At 63.7% G+C, this 18,834-nt stretch overlaps 1 protein-coding gene across 3 annotated transcripts in view; it reads left to right on the forward strand.

Moving 5' to 3' along the window:
• The window catches only part of GRAMD4 (GRAM domain containing 4), a 66,451-nt gene that overhangs the window by 36,016 nt on the left and 11,601 nt on the right, over positions 1 to 18,834 (forward strand). For all 3 annotated transcript variants that reach the window (XM_061418886.1, XM_061418888.1, XM_061418887.1), the window contains exons 4-7: positions 12,988 to 13,108; positions 16,512 to 16,573; positions 18,187 to 18,319; positions 18,712 to 18,737. In XM_061418886.1, coding sequence (XP_061274870.1) covers positions 12,988 to 13,108; positions 16,512 to 16,573; positions 18,187 to 18,319; positions 18,712 to 18,737 — 342 coding nt within the window. The remainder of the gene's footprint in view (positions 1 to 12,987; positions 13,109 to 16,511; positions 16,574 to 18,186; positions 18,320 to 18,711; positions 18,738 to 18,834) is intronic.

Raw genomic sequence — 18,834 nt, forward strand, 5'->3', positions numbered from 1 at the left:
CTGTCCCTCAGTGGGGGTGGGGTGATCTTGCAGAAGGCCCCCTCCTCGGTGGGGGTGGACAGGGTGTGGTGGGTGGGTGTGCTTCCTTGAGGCCGTTTCTCATGTGTATCATGACCTGGTTGTCATGAAGGCTTCCGTCCATCTTCTCATTAGAGGTTGTAGATGGTAATTTTCGACTTCCGACATTTCTTTCTCCATTTGTTAATCAATGTATTTCTGAAAACTTAACTCCTTGGTTGCCCGGAAACGTAGTTTGTATAGAAAGGCAGGAGGCGTGCTGAATTTTCCCCTTCACATTCCAGCTTTCAAAGCAACAAGCTGATTCTCTGCTTAGAGCATCTTGGGCTTTTGCAGGGTGTCCTCACGAGATCGGGGACTTATAAACACGGCCACGAGTCTTAGTCACCGTGCTTCCGCCTCCCTGGTTTTCAGATGGCCCTGCCATGGGCTGGGTTTGTCTGGTGTTTCCTCAGGATGAGGCTGAGGTCAGAGCGTCCTCAGCACATCTGACCTGGGGGTCTGGGATGTCATTTTGTCCCGCCACACACACTGCCGTGTTCATTCTAGAATTAGATCCAGTGTTGCGGTGGTCTGAACTCTTTCCATGTTTCCAGAGTCAGGGAATAGTCAGAGACGTCAGCCGTCTCTCCCGGGGTCCCTCAGTCCCTCTTCCCATGAAGATAACCAGTCGTCTGTAACCGCACAGCTCGTCCTTCCATTGGTTTCTACAGAAGCAAATACATCCGTATCTGTGCACCTCAGATGGGCTTCCCGGGTGGCTCGGTGGTAAACAGTCTGCCTGCCAAGCAGCAGACACACATTCGATCCCTGGGTCAGGAAGATCCCCTGCAGAAGGAAGTGGCAACCCACTCCAGTGTTCTTGCCCGGAGAATCCCATGGACAGAGGAGGGTGACAGGCTGCAGTCCACGGGGTCACAAAGAGCTGGACGTGGCTTGGCGACCAAACAACAGCAAACCAGCCCTTCAGATCCATGTTGGCATGCTTTCCCCATGCTGCGTCACACTGTGGAGGCCTCTCCGAGTGGTTCTCCAGCCCTTCAGATCCACGTTGGCATGCTTTCCCCACGCTGCGTCACACCGTGGAGGCCTCTCCGAGTGGTTCTCAGAGCTCTTCCGGTCCCACATGGGTTGGCCCTGTGGCTGTGGTGTGGGCAACCCGCCTGCTCCCTGCAGCCTGTTCCGTGGCTACAGGTGGTTCTTAGCAGGAAGTCTGGAGAGTGTGGCTGTGCGTCTTCCTCTACCCTGAGCATCTAACCCGAGGCTCCGATCGGAGCTCCGTGCTCGGAGGGAGGTGTTGCAGGGAAACCTGGTCAGAGTTGGAGTCTGCACAGAGCCTGTCCCTGCCTCCTGTCTCTTCATCCCGGTAGCCAGGGCAGCACAGTGTGGAAGGAAGGGTGTCGGCGCCCTGTGGACCCACAGAGGTGTTTCGGTGGCCTCTGAGCCTGCATCTGTGCGCTGGGCGGGCCACCCCGCCCGGGTCTGCAGGGGGTGGTGGTGGCAGGGAGCTTTGCTCGGAGGTGGCCCCAGGCTTCTGGCTTCTGACTCAGCCCCGAGCGGGCGGGTGGTGTGGACGTCCCACCATCCAGAGCCTGGCCCCCTGCCATCTGTAAAGCGCCTGAGTGGTCTGTGTTAAAGTTCCATTCAATTATCCGTAGTACTTTTTCTCCAAAAGCAGACTGTTATTCTTCTCGGAGAGGAGGAAATAGCCCAGGCTTACAGCGGCTTTCTTTAGTTATTAAATATTGAAGAGTACAAGTGTTCCTGGGAGGAGATGGCGAAGGGATGAAGAATGGGAGATTGCAGTGGGTCCTGGCTCAGGACCAGGAGCAGGAGGCTAAATTTGTTAAAGAAGCACATAAATAAATGAAAAGCCACCATCCATTTTCATTTCGGCCAAAATGCATTTCAGTTGTTACTGCTGTTTGGGCACAGACACACGCAGACTGCTGCGCGGTTTCTGAGCAGGAGCGTGCATTTATCGATCGCCTGCTGGGTACGGGCTCTGGGAAGGGAGGTGCTCCTCCATCGTCAGCTGCACGGGCAGGCGCCTCCCAGAGTGACCTGCACGGATTTTGGAGCTTGGAGGGAGCTGCTTCTGGGACCTCAGGGTTGCCAGCCCTGAGCTGGGTGTGGGTTCCATATCGCCGAGCTGTTTCTTCTTCCTGGGTGGACGTGAGGCCTGTGGGCTCCTACCTCGATGGGCTGCAGGGTGGTACCAGGGGTGTGCGGCTCAGCCCTCGGCACACCACTGTGGTCGTTCCTGGGGAGGGAGGCTCCAGCAGTGGGGGGCCCTTTGCCCCTGAGCTGTGATGCTCCCGGGAGCTCCCCTTCCTGCCCCAACAAGCAGTGGGACTGTGTGGCCAGCTCTGACGCCGTGGGAGGGCTTCCAGGAGAAGGTGGCTGGGGAGGCGGGCAGGAGGGTGGCCATCAGCCTCCCGCGGCCTGCAGAGCCCCCCCTCTGGATGCCGAGGCTGGAAGGAAGGAAGTTTCTGGGCGCCAGTCTGGGTGATTCAGGCCGATGAAGCCCTTTCTCACCATTGAAAGCAGCAGGCCTCAGGCCTGCCCAGTGTCTGTTGGTGGAGGCGTCCGGCGGGGCAGCCGCCCACAGCCGGCCGGGGTCGGGGTCAGGTGTGGCGTTGGGTGGATACCTCTGCACCCACCCTGCAGATGTCTCTCTGGGGTTCTGGCTCTAAACGAGCAACAAACCAAAAAGGCCCGACCCCGCTCCTGTTTATTCTGCGATGTTGAGCTGAGAGGATAAACTGTCCGTGCCAGAGGCCGGGTCGGACAGCTCAGCTTGGTGGTGATGCATTTATCGAGTGGTTTCTGCGCTTTCGGGAAGACAGCAGATGGGTGACCCAGACAGCCAGGAAGGGAGGAAACAGATCGGATAACCAGCGGACGAAGACGAGATGAAACTGCCCGAGCGTGTCACAGGGGCCTGGGAGGAGACGAAACGGGCCCTGAAGGGCCTGTGTCTGACCCACAGGGCCGGCTCTGAACTGAGAGCCTGTTTCTTGCTTACTCCTGCGAATGTCCGCTCCTGCCTCCCTGCTGGACAGAGGCGAGCTGGCCCTGTGCCCAGCCGGGCACCTCCCCCGCCCAGGCCCCGAGGGCTCGCTCGGCTGGCAGGAGGAGCAGGGTGGGGGCTGGGCACACACGTCCCCTGGGTCGGTGCTGGCCGCGCTCAGAGCCCCGGAGCCTGGACCGGGGCCGTCAGGTCAGCTTGCCACATCTTGCAGAAAGGCGGCCCCTGGTTCCTGAAAATCAGCTGTTGAGAGTGGAAGCGCGGCCTGGGATCCTGTTCCAGCTTATTTTACATGAGAAACATGTTCACGCTCTGCTCCTTCACCCCAGGCCCCCGGTCGGTTTCCTAAAACGTGTCTGAAAGGCAGTGGTGTGCGGCCTGTCTCGTGGGCGTGTCAGAGCTTAGAGCCACGCCGCCTGCTGGCTGTCGGCGTGATGCCAGCGCTTCCTGGACGGTGCCTCTGCGTCCAGCAGCCAGTGAATGCTGGGGAAGAGGCAGACGGAAGTTCCCCGCGAAAGCAAGGCCTTGCCTGTGATGAGCTGGCTTCCCCGAGGGGAGAGGGTGCAGGAAGCCACAGGGGGATTGCCACAAGCATGCTCCCGGCTCATGACCCCATACCTGGCGCTTTGGGAAGGCATGGCTCTGCTGCCTTCAGGCTGGGGGAGCAGGGGGCCGGGCTGGGAGGCCAGGGGCTGGGAGAACTCACGGAGCACTGAGGAGGGATGTGAAGGGCAGAGCCTGGGACCCCCGGGTGGGCTTCCAGGCGGGCAGCCTGCCACCTGACCATGGCCCAGAAGCAGTGCAGCGGGTGGTCCCTGCATTTGCACACCTGGCCAGTGGGAAGCAGTTTTTTAAGGATCATCACTTGATTTTTTATTTTTGGCGGTGGCTGGGGCCTGTTGAATTGTGTGCCAAGAGGACTCTCGCTTGAGAGTTCTACTTTTACGGGTTTAAAAATAGTCTCAGAGCCGTCTTCCTTTCTCGCCTTGTCTTCACCGGGGGCTGGGGAGTGGGTGGGCGTGGGTGGGCATGAACGCAGGTGCCCCCTGGCCCGCCGTCTCCCGGGAGATGGGCCGTGGGGGCGCTGTCCCTGCGCATCTTGGGGAGGCGGGGGGGCTGGACCGCGTGGGCGGGCTGCCCGGGTCCTGGTGGGCGGGTGCAGCAGGAAACGCCCGGCCGCGGGAGCGGTGGTCCTGCGTTCGGGGAGCCGCGTCCGCCTCGTCCCTTTGAAAGTGCTGGTGTGTCGGGTGCCCTGGTGGGGCCCGAGGCTCCTGTTGGAGCGGAGTCTGGCTTGTGTGGCCTCCAGGCGGCACCAAGGAGGCATCTTGGCTGCAGAAACCACGCTTCCGGAAGTCAGCACAGCAGCTGTGTGTCTGAGGGTCCCTCTGGGCTCACACTGCTCCCCGCTGCCTCCTCCCTGTTACATTCTCTCTGTTCTCGTGGGAGGTGGGCGGGGGCGGGCTGTGTGCCCCTGGGAGCTGGTCCTGGTGGAAGCCGGCTCTGCTCACCTGTCCTGCTGGGTGGGGGCGCAGTGAGGAAATTACGGTGCCAATCTCTGCCCTGGGCATGCCCCGCGATATTAGAAGGTTCGGGGTTTCTGAGTCATGTTCCGGGCGGGATCCTGGCTCCCCTGGCCTCCAGCAGACGTCCTTCCCGTCCCCCGGCCGGCCCTGGCCACCTGCCAGGTCAGCAGACGGCACCAGGGCTTGGAGAGGAGAGCAGCATCAGGCTGGGAGCCGTGCCCCGTGACCCGGGCAAGTCCCGTGACGGCTGGTGCAGCGGCCTTCCCACCTGCCTGCCCATGGCTCCTACTCCAGGGGACCCCCCACACCTGTGACTGTGTGGGGGCAGGTGTGACGGTCCCTGTCCTGGCCCAAAGTCCCGTGACGGCTGGTGCAGCGGCCTTCCCACCTGCCTGCCCATGGCTCCTACTCCAGGGGACCCCCCACACCTGTGACTGTGTGGGGGCAGGTGTGACGGTCCCTGTCCTGGCTGCAGAGGTGCCGAGAGGCTCATGAGAGCCACCTGCGGGCGGGCCTCCAACGGGACACGCTTGTGCGAGTCCCAGGCTCGTGGCAGGCTGATTCCGGGATGCCCTCTGCGTGGGTGCTTCTCACTGTGACAGTTTGGCCAAGCTCGGAAGCACCATCAGTGGGGTGTTTGGCAAATCCTGTTTCTGGGTGACGGGGACACACACCCAGAGGTGGGAGGAGGGGGCTGACGGGCCCCTGCACCCCCAGAGGCCATGACCTGCCAGAGGAGGGCACGTCTTTGCTTTTTGGCCTCTGCTCACCTCTCCAAGGCCTGGTGCCGTCTCCTGACCTGGCAGGTGGCCAGGGCCGGCCGGGGGACGGGAAGGACGTCTGCTGGAGGCCAGGGGAGCCAGGATCCCGCCTGGAACTTGACTCAGAAGCCCCGAACCTTCTAAAATCGCCAGATTCCTGGGAGTGGGAAGACCCTCTCTGGGCCAGATGGAAAGAGGGGGATCGTCCTTTTCCTCCCAGGCCCTGCTTGGCCTCCTTGGCCCGAGAGAGTTGTGTCTGTGTGGAGTCTGGTGGGCAGAATCCCAGTGCCCACGTCCTCATCACCAGACCCTGTGACTGTGTCACCTTTTGTGACAGAAGGGACGTTGCAGACGTGATTGAGTGAAGGGTCTGTGATGGGATATGGGCCTGGAGTATCCAGGTGGACTCGGGCGTCACGAGCGTCCTCAGGAGAGGGAGGCGGGGGGTCAGAGAAAGAGGAGGAGACGTGATGATGGAGTCAGAGGTTGGGGTGGTATCCCCGATGGCGGGGGTCACAAGCCAAGGAATGTGGGTGCCTCTGGAAGCCGGAAGAGGCTGGGACGTGGGTTCTCCCCCGGAGCCTCCAGAGAGGCCAGCCCTGCCCTCGCCTCACCTCAAGCCCCTTGAGCGCCGTTTCAGACTCTGACTGCAGAGCTGTCAGGATACACCCTGCCATGGCGTCGGTGGTGACTCCTTTCAGCAGCAGTAGGAAGTCAGCGTGGGGCTCTTTGAGGGGCTCCTCCTGCTGACCCTGTACGTGGCGTCGCACCTCCACCCCCACCTACAGGAGATCCTCATGGCCCCCCGATTGATGGAGCCGGAACGTGTGGGGAGCCCATTGCTGTAGCCAGGAGTGTCCGGGGCCTGTGGGCAGAAGGCCAGACTGCCTTGGAACAAGCCACGAGATGGGCCTGGGGTTGGAGGGTGTCCCGGGGCCCAAGGAGAGACCCGGGACAGAAGCCAGCAGCCCCCGAGGACACGGGCCTGTTGGGAGGCCAGGAGAGGGGAGACCGCCTCCTGAGCGACCAGCCCGGCACTTCCCGCCTGGTGAGGAGCAGCCGCCCGTTTCTTCTCCGTCTGACAGCAGGAGGAGGAAATTTCTGGGGATTTGCGTTGCCTTTGTCCTGTGCAAGGAGCCAGCAGGGTTCTGCGCTGCAGTTGATCTAAATATGTTGTGGGAGGCAGCAGGCCCGCAGTGTCCACCGTCGTGGGGTCTAATCATCATTCCAGGCTTAGAGGTCACGCAGCCTTGCGGGAGGCCTGTGCTCGGAGGAAGGACTTGAGGGAGAGGAATGATCAGGATGTCGATGGGGCATATTCATTCGTCTTTGTGCCCCCGGGAGAGGAGGCTCCCAGAAAAGGCGGGAAGGCTTCTCCTGGCTTTGCGGTCAGCGGGGATGAGTAGGTTCGCCAGGCTGTGTCCAGAGGTCCCTGTCTGCAGGGCCATTGTCTCCGCACTGGCTTGGGGGGTGGTGGCTTTGAGGAGGGAGGTGGGCAGGGCTCCTAGAAGGGAGGAGCCGTCGGTTCCGGCTCTGCAGGGTACGCCCCCGGGAATGGGGGTCCGCTTGAGGGGGTGGTGCTGTGGGAAGGCAGAGAGGGCCGAGGGGGCTCTGTCAGGAGCCCAGGGTGAGTTGTCACAGCCCGAGGCCCCCGGCCTCCAGGACTCGGGACATGAGCATGTCTGCACACTTGCAGCCACACGCAGAGCACCCCCAGGGCTCGGAACGGGAGCTGAGTGACCACACGTGCTCACGTCGGCCTGGGTGCCCTGGCTGACGGTCCCGCGTGCTGGGCCCTAGCTGCTTTTGACCTCTTGCAGCTGAGGGGCAGGGGACGGGAGTTCAGGCGCATTGAGGAAAACGTGGTTTCCTGCTGAAGGCGCCACGGGCAGAGGAGGTATCCGGAGCTTGAACACCGAGGTCCATGGAGGCGACTGGGGTGCGTGTGGGTCCTGGGGGCCAGAGGAGCAGATGGGAGAGCACCCAGCACCCCGCCCGTGGCCCCAGGAGCAAGGCTGCGATGGCCTGGAGCCCCACCTGTTTCCCCTGTGGAGCTCCCTGGCCTGCCCTTGAAAGGTGGTTGGTAGGGAAGCCCCCCCCGCGAGCCAAGCCTGAGGCTGCTCCCCTTGGGGACGCACTCTTATCCCTGCAAGGAGCTGGCGGCCAGGAGCTGGGGAGGGGCAGGTGTCTGAGGGGTTCCCGGGAAGCTTCACCCGCCCCTCTCCCGGTGAGCCTGTACTGAGTACCTATGGGACCAGGTACTCACACCTTGGCCGGGGCAGGGGGTGCCTCAGAGGTGGGTCCCATGGGAGGCTGAGCAGAGCTCTAGGCACTCAGGAGGGCAGGCTGTCTCCACGTGGCGCCAGGGCCGCGGCTCTCCCACCGCCAGTCCTCCCGGAAGAGGCCTGCTTGCATCGGGCAGGAGGCCCATTGGGAGTTGTTTCTGGGGGCCCTGGGGTTCAAGCTGGATCTAGAAAAGGGAGAGGAACCAGAGATCAAATTGCCAACATCCGCTGGATCACAGGAAAAGCAAGAGAATTCCAGGAAAACATCTACTTCTGCTTCACTGACTACGCTGAAGGCTTTGACTGTGTGGATCACAACAAACTGTGGAAAATTCTTAGAGATGGGAATACCAGACTGCCTGACCTGCCTCTTGAGATCAAGAAGCAACAGTTAGAACTGGACATGGAACAACGGGCTGGTTCCAAATTGGGAAAGGAGTACATCAAGACTGTATATTGTCACCCTGCTTATTTAACTTATATACAGAGTACATCATGAGAAACGCTGGGCTGGATGAAGCACAAGCTGGAATCAAGCCTGCTGGGAGAAATATCAATAACCTCAGATATGCAGATGACATTACCCTTATGGCAGAAAATGAAGAGGAAGTAAAGAGCCTCTTGATGAAGGTGAAAGAGGAAAGTGGAAAAGGTGGCTTAAAGCTTAACATTCAGAAAACTAAGATCATGGCATCTGGTCCCATCACTTCCTGGCAAATAGATGGGGAAACAATGGAAACAGTGGCAGACTTTATTTTTATTCCAAAATCACTACAGATGGTGAGTGCCGCCATGAAATTAAAAGACGCTTATTTCTTGGGAGAAAAACTGACCAATCTAGACAGCATATTAAAAAGCAGAGACATCATTCTGCTGACAAAGGTCCATCTAGTCAAGGCTATGGTTTTTCCAGTGGTCATGTGTGGACATGAGACTTGGACCATAAAGAAAGCCGAGCACCAAAGATTTGATGCTTTTGAACTGTGGTGTTGTAGAAGACTCTTGAGAGTCCCTTGGACTGCAAGGAAATCAAACCTGTCCATTCTAAAGGAGATCAGTCCTGGGTGCTCATCGGAAGGACTGATGCTGAAGCTGAAACTCCAATATTTTGGCCACCTGATGAGTTGAGATGACTCATTGGAAAAGATCCTGATGCTGGGAGAGGTTGAGGGCAGGAGGAAAAGGGGACGACAGAGGATGAGATGGCTGGATGGCATCGCTGACTTGATGGACATGAGTTTGAGTGAACTGTGGGAGTTGGTGGTGGACAGGGAGGCCTGGTGTGCTGCAGTCCGTGGGGTTGCAGAGTTGGACGTGACTGAGCGACTGCACTGGAGCCAGTTCACATGTGCCTGGGGCACCAGCGGATGCCCACTCCAGGCAGGGTGCAGGTGCTGTGTCACGGCAGCGTCCCCACTTTGACAGAGGCTCCAGGTGTGTGACACGTGCATAGCGAGTGTTTGCTGATGGAGTTACACACGAGGCAGTGGCCTCTTGGCACAACCAGGCTTGGTGTGGGGCAGAGTGGGGGTTCCTGTGGAGGCTAGGGCTCCTGGGTGGATCACGTGTCAGGGCTTTGGACCCCCAGTCACCTGAGTGCCCCCGCCACCTCCCAGCGGGCGCCCTGTGGGCACGTCCATCACGGGTGGGAATCTGAGCACCCTCAAGTCCTCATAGCCGGGGTCCCCAGCGTCCCCAGTAGGAGGCGGGGGTGGCTGAGGCCTGGGGGTGGGGTGGGGCCCCCATGCCTGGTGTGCAGGATGCAGGTGGTCCCCCCGGGTGGCGGCTGGCCGCTCACTCCTGGCACTGTTGGTGAGTTCCCACCACGGCCACCCGCACCGCTGGTGTCCTCTCTGCCCGGTTCTCGCCAGCCTGGTACGCATATCCATGAGGCCATGGTCCTTGGGGAGCTTGGAGTGTGGTGCAAGGGCCATCCTGCTTCCCAGCGGGCCTGAAGAGGCCTCTGGGGAAGCCGGAGGCAGCAGGAGTGGGCGGGCCAGCTCCCTGGGTGGTGGGCGTGGAGTCCTCCCGGCCCCTCGTCTGGAGGGTCTTCTCGAGGGGTCTTGGTGGGAGGGGCCCGCGGGGCACTGAAGACTGCTGAGCCCCATGTGCCCAGAGCAGGGCAGTCCCAGCAGGAGAGGCAGGGAGGCCCCCTGGACTCTACCCAGCAAATGGGTCCCAGCCCTCAGCAAAGCTGGACGTTTTTCCCTGGCTAGTGGCAAAATCTAGCGAGTCATGAGCCCCCCCCGTGGGAGGTGGGCCGGCGCCTCGCCTTCCTGCCCACTGTGGGCGCCCCTGAAGGGGCAGGGTCTCCCGTGGCTCGGGCTGGACTGGGGCGCAGGCCGCCGTGCAGACACAGCTGCGCTACCAGTCCGTCCAGGTGGGGGGGCCCAGGGCTGTCATGTCGACCGTGCCCTGAATTTCAGGGTCTCGTGTCCCCGGGTCTGATGAGGCGGCCAGGACAGGAGAGGAGCCCCGTCCTGTCCAGAAAGAAGGTTCCGGGTCTCATTAGACCAGGAGCGAGGGCAACAGAGGTCGCCCTGCTGCCCCGGCGCTGCTGAGACCTCAGGGCTGTCCTGGCCAACCCTGGGCTCCAGTCCTCACCCCTGACTCTGGGGAACTAGTCAGTCGTACTCCGAGGTCTCAGGAATGCCTTTTGGAACACGTCCACACGTGGCTTTTCCTGTGGAGTTTCCCTTGCAGCTGCTCAGCTCCATGGTTGGGGTGGCCTGTGACCCACCATCCAGACCGCAGCCGCCGCTCACCACACACAGGGCTGACTTCAGGGCAGAGGCAGCGCTGAGATGACCCTCAGCTGGGCCCTGGAGCCCAGTGCTGCCAGTTTACCAGCCTTGGTGCCCCCAGCATTCCCGTGGCCCTGACCCCGGGCTGACGTGTTGTTGGCTCGGCCATCTGCCCACCTCCCAGCCCAGGGCGTGTTGTTCTTCTGTCACAGTTGTCGGAGTTCACGTTACTCTGTCCGGGGGGCTGCTCCTGTGTTTTCTTGGCAGCTGTTGAAAAGGTCCCGTGGACACGGCCGGTGGGGGTTGGGGGCCAGTGCCCGGGTTCCCCTGCTGCCTGGCTGGCGGCCGGAGCTCGCAGGGCCTGGAGGAGGCAGCACCCGCAGGGTCAGCGGGCCTTGTCGCCCCCTCTGCTGCCGAGGTACACCCTGCAGGGCTGTTGGGAGTCAGGGCCTCACTTGTGCGGGCGCGCACCCCGGGAAGGCTGCACCCGGCGGCCGGCTTGCGGCACGCTGTCCTGGCCGCGAGCCCCGGTTCGTTCCTTGTCCTGGACCGAGTGTTTGCACCTCTGTCGTTTGTACGTGGAAGCCCTCAGCCCCAGGGGGAGGCGGCTCGGGTTAGCTGAGATCACAAGGGTGGGGCCTCGGGACGGAGTTAGTGCCCTGCTGGCAGAGGAAGAGGCGCCAGAGCTCACTGAGTGCCCTGTCAGGAGGGCAGCTGTCTGCAGGCCAGAAGGGAGGTCCTCCCCAGGAGTCCAGTCTGCCAGCCCCAGACCCTGATGTTCAGCCTCCAGGGCTGCGAGAAGCAAGCGTCCGCTGTCTAGGCCGCCCACTCTGTGGTTTTTCGTTAGAGCCGCCCGAGCCCACGAGGACACACCCGTCTCCACCCCGCCGTCTCGGAACGGGAGGTGCATCTGCTGGAGCTCTAGCTCGTGTTCCCCCGTCCCTGGGTTGTGGTGGGTGGAGGCCAGGCAGCGGCAGGGGCCGCCGTGGGGCCGCCGTCTCTGGGCCTGGGCGTCGTCGCGGGGTGTCCAGCTCGTGCAGGTGCCGAGCGATCCGCCTGTGTGCGTGTGCGCCCACGCGTGTGTGCACTCCCTGTCGCCACCATGACGGCTTTTGACAAACGGGGGCTTCAGACGGCGTATTGATTCTCTTAAAGTTCAGAGGCCCGAAGTCTGGAGTGAGTGTCATGGCCAAAGTCAGGGCGTGGGTGGGCAGGACAGTGCTCCTGCGGGGGCCCCTGGGGCCCTGTGTCCCGGCAGTGCTCCTGCAGGGGTCCAGGGGTCCCTGTCTCCCTGCGGCGCTCCTGTGGGGGCCCTGGGTCCCTGCGTCCCAGCAGTGCTCCTGCAGGGGCTTGGGGGACCCTGTGTCCTGGCAGCGCTCCTGCAGGGGTCCAGGGGCCCTTGTGTCCCGGACAGCGCTCCTGTGGGGGCCCAGGGGTCCCTGCGTCCTGATGGCGCTCCTGCAGGGGTCTGGGGGCCCTGCGTCCCGGTGGCGCTCCTGCGGGGGCCCGGGGGCCCTGCGTCCCGGCGGCGCTCCTGCGGGGGCCCGGGGGTCCCTGTATCCTGGACAGCGCTCCTGCGGGGGCCCGGGGGCCCTGTGTCCCAGCAGCGCTTCTGCGGGGGCCCGGGGGCCCTGCGTCCCGGCGGCGCTCCTGCGGGGGCCCGGGGGTCCCTGTATCCTAGACAGCGCTCCTGGGGGGGCCCGGGGGGCCCTGTATCCTAGACAGCGCTCCTGGGGGGGCCCGGGGGCCCTGCGTCCCGGTGGCGCTCCTGCGGGGGCCCGGGGGTCCCTGTATCCTGGACAGCGCTCCTGCGGGGCCCTGGGTCCCTGCGTCCCGGCGGCGCTCCTGCGGGGCCCTGGGTCCCTGCGTCCCGGCGGCGCTCCTGAGGGGGCCCGGGGGGCCCTGTGTCTTCGCGTCCTCAGCTGATCGCGCTGCCCCTGCTCCCGGGCCTGTGGGCCCCCTCCTTCCTCTGACCCCCGCCTCCTCCCGAGCTCGCTCCGTGGCGACGTTGGTCCCACCCCGTAGTGGGGCTGTGCTCACTCACCCCGAGGCCGCGCCGCCTCGGCCTCCCCCATGCTGCCTCCCGGGACCCCTGGCCCTCGGTGTGTCCGTCCGTCTGTCCGTTCGTCTGTCCCTGACGCAGGCGCTCCTTCTTGGTGCGGGTGTTCTCGAGCACCGGCTCGTTCTCTTGCCGTCTCTCATCTGCCTGCTGTCGGGCCTCAGGTGGTCAGCAGCCAGCGGTAGGGTCTCTGCCCCTCGGAGGGGCTTTGCTCAGTGGCCAAGGCCTCCCAGCATGGCTCGCACTGCGTGTGTGTCTGTGGGTGACCAGGCGCCACCAGCATCCCTTCCTAGGGGGTCCTGCCCCTGGAGAGGGTTCGGTGAAGGGCCTTTCTGTGCATCTGTCTTGAATTGGTTTATTTAAGTAAAGAGACCCTCAGCGTGTGTTGACCGAGAGCTCACCTGGACCGTAAGAGGAGCCCCGGTTGATACGCTCGTGCAGGTGTGGGGTGACCCCCAGGATGGAGCGGGGCAGCAGCCGCTGTCTGTGTCTGAGCGCTCCCTTGGCACGTCTATGTCGGGGCGGAACAGGCCACGTGGCGCTCACCTGGCTGCTCTCGCTCACAGAGGAGGAGCTCCGGAAGCTGCGAGAAGAAACGAACGCGGAGATGCTGCGGCAGGAGCTGGACCGTGAGCGGCAGCGGAGGATGGAGCTAGAGCAGAAGGTCCAGGAAGTGCTGAAGGCCAGGTGAGGAGGCGGTGGGGCCGTGAGGACCACCCCCAGGGAGGAGGTGTAGAGGGCAGGTGAGGACCACCCCCAGGGAGGAGGTGGGGAGGGCAGGTGAGGATGACCCCCAGGGCCAGAGGCAGGGACAGCCGTGTGAGGACCACCCCCAGGGCAGGAGGCGGGGAGGGGAGGTTGTCTGTGTTGGGGGCGGGAGGCGGGAGGGCCGGGCATCTATGTTACGGGGCCGGGCGGAGCCAGGTAACACTGCCCCTTGGCGGTCAGGGTCCCCAAGCCAAGGCCCTGCCCAGGTGCTGGCGGCCAGCCCCCAGTGCGCTGTGGCCTCTGCTGTCCCCGTCTCCCCCTCCAGGTGGGGTCTCAGCCGTCCCGGGAGGCCTGTGGCCCCCCTGCCCCGGCCTCTGTTCTCACGGAGCACTTGTGGCGAGTCGCCCTCCCTACTCCGGGGCTGTGTGTACCGCTGCCCCAGGCAGGGGTCCTCAGTGAGGCCCCTGCTGAGTGGTGGTGCCCCTCCAAGGCCTCCTCAAGGATGCCGCAAGGGCCTGGGGCGGGCGGAGCCGGCGGGCCCGGCCCCGAAGTCCTGGGTTGTGTCCTGCCTGTGCCCGTGGCGAGCCGTGGTCTTAGGAAGGCGGCTGCCCTCCTGTGCCCTGGGGCCTTCGTTTGGAAAGGGGTGCGGGTGTTCCTTTTCCGCACTGAGGGGAGGGAGAGGAGTCACAGCTGAGCCCTGGGGCCCCGGAGGAGCAGGGCTGTAGAGCAGCTCACAGAGCCCCCGGGTTCCCTGCGTACCCCAGTCTCAGCTGCAGAGAAGCAGGGCTGCAGAGCAGCTCACGGAGCCCCCTGGTTCCCTGCGTCCCCCGGTCTCGGCTGCCCGTTGCTCCCAGGACCTGCGACCCTGCCACCCTGCCTTGGTGCTTTCCCACGCTCCCCCGCCGCCGCCCGCTGCCCCTGTTGCCCCCTTGGACACCTCCCTACAGGCATCACTGCCTGTGGCGACGCCCCGCGCCCACCGTGACCTCCGGGCCAGCCTGCCGTGGACCGTCTCCTCCTCCCACAGGCTCCTCCGTCGCGGGGCAGCCAGGTGCCCTGCCCCAGCTTCGGGAGGAGCACTGTGGGCTCCCACACGTCTGCCCCGCGAGCTCGGCCCCTACCTGTTGGTTTCAGTGGGTGACTTTGTGGGGTCAGTATCATCGGACGGAGACCCCGGGCCCGCCTGCGGCCACCCAGAACCCGAGCCCAGCTGCGGCTTGGCGCTGAGTGTCTCTGCACCCGCGCGTACCCAGCTGAATGCCTGGGCCCGGCCTTCCCCGGGAGCCCGCCATCAGCGCTTCCTGGGTGCACCCCCATGTCTGGGACCCCTAGCCGGTTCAAAGACCATCCTGGCAAAGGCCCAGGCCCCTGCCTGGGAACAGAGGGAGCCAGGGTGGGAATGGAGTCCCTTCGTGCCCTGGCCCCACTCCGTTCCCAGTAAAGCCCTGTTTGTCAGGAGCCCTGGGCATGGAAGGTCTTCTGGGCAGCCTGGCCACTGGGAGGGGTGGGCATGGAGGCCTCGCTCCCTCTTCCTTGACCGCGGCTCCCTTCTCTGGGCCCACCTCTGTCTGCTGGCTCCCTGTCCGTGCCTTCAAGAGGCTGCATCTGTGGCCCCTGCTCGCCCTGCCCTCTGGTCCAGCCGGTCCACTGTGCGTCCCGCTCTGGCACCGCACGGCCATGACGGCTTGCGGTTATGGACCTGCAGACCGGGTCGGTTCCCAGAGATGCTGGACTGGGGTTGTTCCCGAGTCCAGGCTTGTCCTGCTCACTGCACGACAGGCCAGTAATCGAGAGACAGGTTGTTGGGGCAGAAGTAATGACTTTATTCTGAAGCCACATCCTTTTAGTGATTAACTTGTGACCAAACACACAAGGTTCTTCCCTGTTGTAAGATCACACTGTGCAGGGGAGACTCCTGGTGGCCAGTGCAGGGGCCCAGGTTCGATCTCGGGTCAGGGAACGAGAGCCCAACTGCTGCAGCTAGAGCTTGCATGTCGCAATGAAGACCCGGTGCAGCCAAGCAGATAAAGTAAATGTTAAAAACAGCTCGGTCGTGGGAACAGAGCAGGACGCAGAGCGTGTGCACCTGCTGAGGGTCTCTGGGCCCCATGGTCTGTCCTGGGGGAGCCCCCGCCCCCGCTCCCACCGAGGTCTGCCTGGGGTGCCAGTTTCCCCACATCCTGGGCTCTCTGCTGGACTGTGAAGTGGCAGAGTCAGAAGCCCGCCACCGGGCGAGAGGGGCAGGTGGGCTGCCTGAGGGACAGGGCACTGCCTGAGAGGTGGGGGCCCAACCGTCGGGGCCTGTGGCTGAAAGTCAGGTCTGTGGTCGGGAGCCGGCAGGTGGACGGGAGCCCCAGGGAGGCGCCAAGGCCGACTGCTGTGGTCAGGTGCGGCAAGATAGACCGCGAGGGCAGGGAGCTCAGCACGGACCCAGCTGGGACCTGGGCGCAGCCTGCCGGCCAGGGGTCACTCAGCCTGTGGCCTTGCATGGTGCTTGTAGTGTGTGTGTTGATAAGTACCTTTTCACTGGGCCCAGGAATCAGTATGAAAGTGAAAGTCACTCAGTCTGACTCTTGGCGACCCCATGGACTGTACCGTCCATGGAATTCTCTAGGCCAGAATCCTGGAGTGGGTAGCTGTTCTCTTCTCCAGGGGATCTTCCTGACCCAGGGATAGAACCCAGGTCTCCTGCATTGCGGGCGGGTTCTTTATCAGCTGAGTCACAAGGGAAGCCCAGGAATACTGGAGTGGGTAGTCTGTCCCTTCTCCAGTGGATCTTCCCCACCTAGGAATCGAACCAGGGTATCCTGCATCGCAGGCGGATTCTTTACCAACTGAGCTATCAGGGAAGACTCAGTACTTGGTATAAGAGTTGTTTATTCCGAGCTTAGTTAGTTAAGTCACTGAGTCGTGTCCAACTCTTTTCGACCCCATGGACTGTAGACCACCAGGCTCCTCTGTCCATGGGATTCTCCAGGCAAGAATACTGGAGTGGGTTGCCGTTTCCTTCTCCAGGGGATCTTCCCGACCCAGGGAACGAACCCAGGTCTCCTGCATTGTAGGCAGACGCTTTAACCTCTGAGCCACCAGGGAAGCCGTTAGTCCAAGCTTAACAGTAAATAAACAAATGAGTCAAAGTTAATAGGAAAGAAAGAGTTCTATGTTTGCACACTGTGTGCCCGTCAGGGATGTAGCTCTGTGCTTGCCCCGCTGCCCTCAGCCCGCGTCTGAGTGGGGCAGTCAGGACCCCAGAAGGAGCCGGGCGGATGGGACTGGGCACCGGCGTGTTGGGTGTGGCTTTGCTGAGCCTGGACTCAGGCCGTGTCTTGAACTAACAGAGATCTTGCTTTTCCTCCCCCCCCCCATCCCCATCCCATTTAAGAGCCGAGGAGGCGCCAGCTCAGCAGCCCCCGAAAGGACAGGCCCAGGTCAATAACGGAGCAGGTAGGCCTGGGGGTGGTGGCTCTGTGCCCGGGGGCACCTGCTTACCCGCAGGACCCCCTCCTGTCAGGGTCCCTGATTGCCCACTGGGGGATCTCTGTACCAGGTGCGAGACGTCCCATCGGAACTGGACTTATTTTTGCACAGACACAGGGCGGCCGCTCTGCCTGCCCCGCCCTCCTCCCCATGTGGTCACTCTGGCCGCATGGCCCTGGCCGGTCTCCCTTCCCGGAGGCTGGGCGCTGGGGGCAGCTATGGGCGGCGGGCTGCAGCCCCCGCCCCGGGTCAGGACACAGAACCTTCCGGTGCCGTTTCTTCCCGCCCGGGGCTCGCGTTCCTCGTCCCCATCCACACTGGGCCCTTTCTGGAGCTGTCACTAAGAGGATGGTGTGGGAGGGAACTGGGCTTCCGCCTGGCTCTGGAGGGGCCTGGTCCGCAGCGGTCCCTGGCCTGCGTGGCCTCGGACCCAGGACCCTCGCAGGCTGACTGTTGATGGGAAGCCATGCCCGGGCTCAGAGAGCCACCCCGGAGGGACCCTCAGTTGAGCGCTGTGTGGGGTAAAGATGCGGAGACTGCCATCCGAGAGGGGAAGCCTCTCACGTGACCTCCGGGTGGGGGCTGAGTTCGGGGGCCAGAGTGGGTCCCGGTCCCCCTCCTGCTCTGTGCAGGGGCCCTGTGCCTGCCTTTCAGAGAGGGAGCTGCCCCTTCCCCAGGGCCCCGGTGCTGGACGTGGCGCCAGGCTGGCTGGGTGTCCCGTGGGTCATAGTCTCCTTGGGTCCTCACGGTTCATGACCAGAGGCCCAGGTTCCAGGCCAGGAGCGCAGGGGACCCCCTCCCTACAAGACCCTCGCAGTGCGTGGCGGTTGATGGGCCTCCCGCACAGGTGCACGGGGGCGGGGTCTTTCCACGGCCCCCCGCCCCCACAGCCCACCCTTAAGCCAAGGTCCACGCTGATGGCCGTGGTCTGGTGGCCCCTGCACTGTCCTCGGGTCGGCCCCAGGCCCCGGTCCCTTCGAGCTGACACGTGGCCGCCTGTGCGCCCTTCGTCCCCCTCTGACTGTGGGGGGATGGCGCCCCCTGCAGGCCACTCCACGTCCCGCCCCCGAAGGGACAGACTCATCCCTGGGATTTGGGCTGGTTTTCTGATGGGGTGGCTTTCCAAAGGCAGAGACTGCTTCACTTCCTGGGCTGCACCCCCCGCACCAGAGCACCACCCCTGACACCCGCCCGCACTGGCTGGTCCTCAGGCTCGGGGTGGCTGGGGGCGAGTGCCCACCTGGCCCCTTCCCAGACAAATCACTGTGGCCAGTACAGGTTGGGGGTAGGTCAGCACAGGCCCCTCAGTGGGCTGAGCGCCTGCCTGGACGCACCTGCCCTGGGGATAGCCTCCGACAAGCTGGGGGTCGGCGTTCGGAACGCGGGGGACCCCCAGTGTCCGCATGGCTGGCTGGAGTGCACCGTGAGTGGATGCGGTCCGGGCGGTCTTCAGGACACGGAGCCCCTCCCGGTTCTGCCCTGGACGTGCCCCCAGCAGCCCCTCCGGGAGCACCCCCCCACCGAGCCCCCCGCCCCAGTTCTCTCTGAGCCCCTCACTGAGACTTGCCGCCGTCCTGCAGAACGACGGAGCCAGGGGCTGTGCCCCCGGGTCCAGAAGTGGTTCTATGAGAAGTTCGGGGAGTACGTGGAGGACTTCCGGTTCCAGCCCGAGGAGAGCACCGTGGAGACCGAGGAGCCCCTCAGTGCCCGGAGGTGGGGCCCTGGCGGAGGTCGGGGTGGTGGGGTACAGCGGGACCACCCAGGGGCCCCCGGGACCCGGCTCACAGCCATGCAGGAGGGAAGGTCCTCCCTGGGGCGGCCGCGCAGCTGTGTTCCCCACCCCCCGTGGCCATACTCGGGCTTTGTGACAGGCCCCACGTGGGGACGGTGGGCCCCGGGACCACACGAGGTCCAGCAGGCCAGGCCTGGCTGAGGCTGGGGTAGGGGGTGCCGGGGCGGGAGACGGGGCCCGCCCCACCCCCTGAGCGCCCCCCGGGGGCCTGGCCTGCGGCTCCTGCATCCCAGGGTCTCCCCCAGTGTCCGTGGAGCGCCGCAGGGCCGGGGCCTGGGTGCTGGTGCTCACCCCTCCCCTCCATCCCTCTCAGGCTGACCGAGAACATGAGGAGGCTCAGTAAGTACCCAGCGTGGACTTAGTAAGTATCTGCTCTGTCTCTGCTGCGTGCGTGCACTGTTGGGGCTGGGCTGCTTGTGGGGCGGGGCCGCCCCAG

The sequence above is a fragment of the Bos javanicus genome, chromosome 5 (genome assembly GCF_032452875.1).
Source record: "Bos javanicus breed banteng chromosome 5, ARS-OSU_banteng_1.0, whole genome shotgun sequence".
Taxonomy (NCBI): Eukaryota; Metazoa; Chordata; class Mammalia; order Artiodactyla; family Bovidae; genus Bos; species Bos javanicus.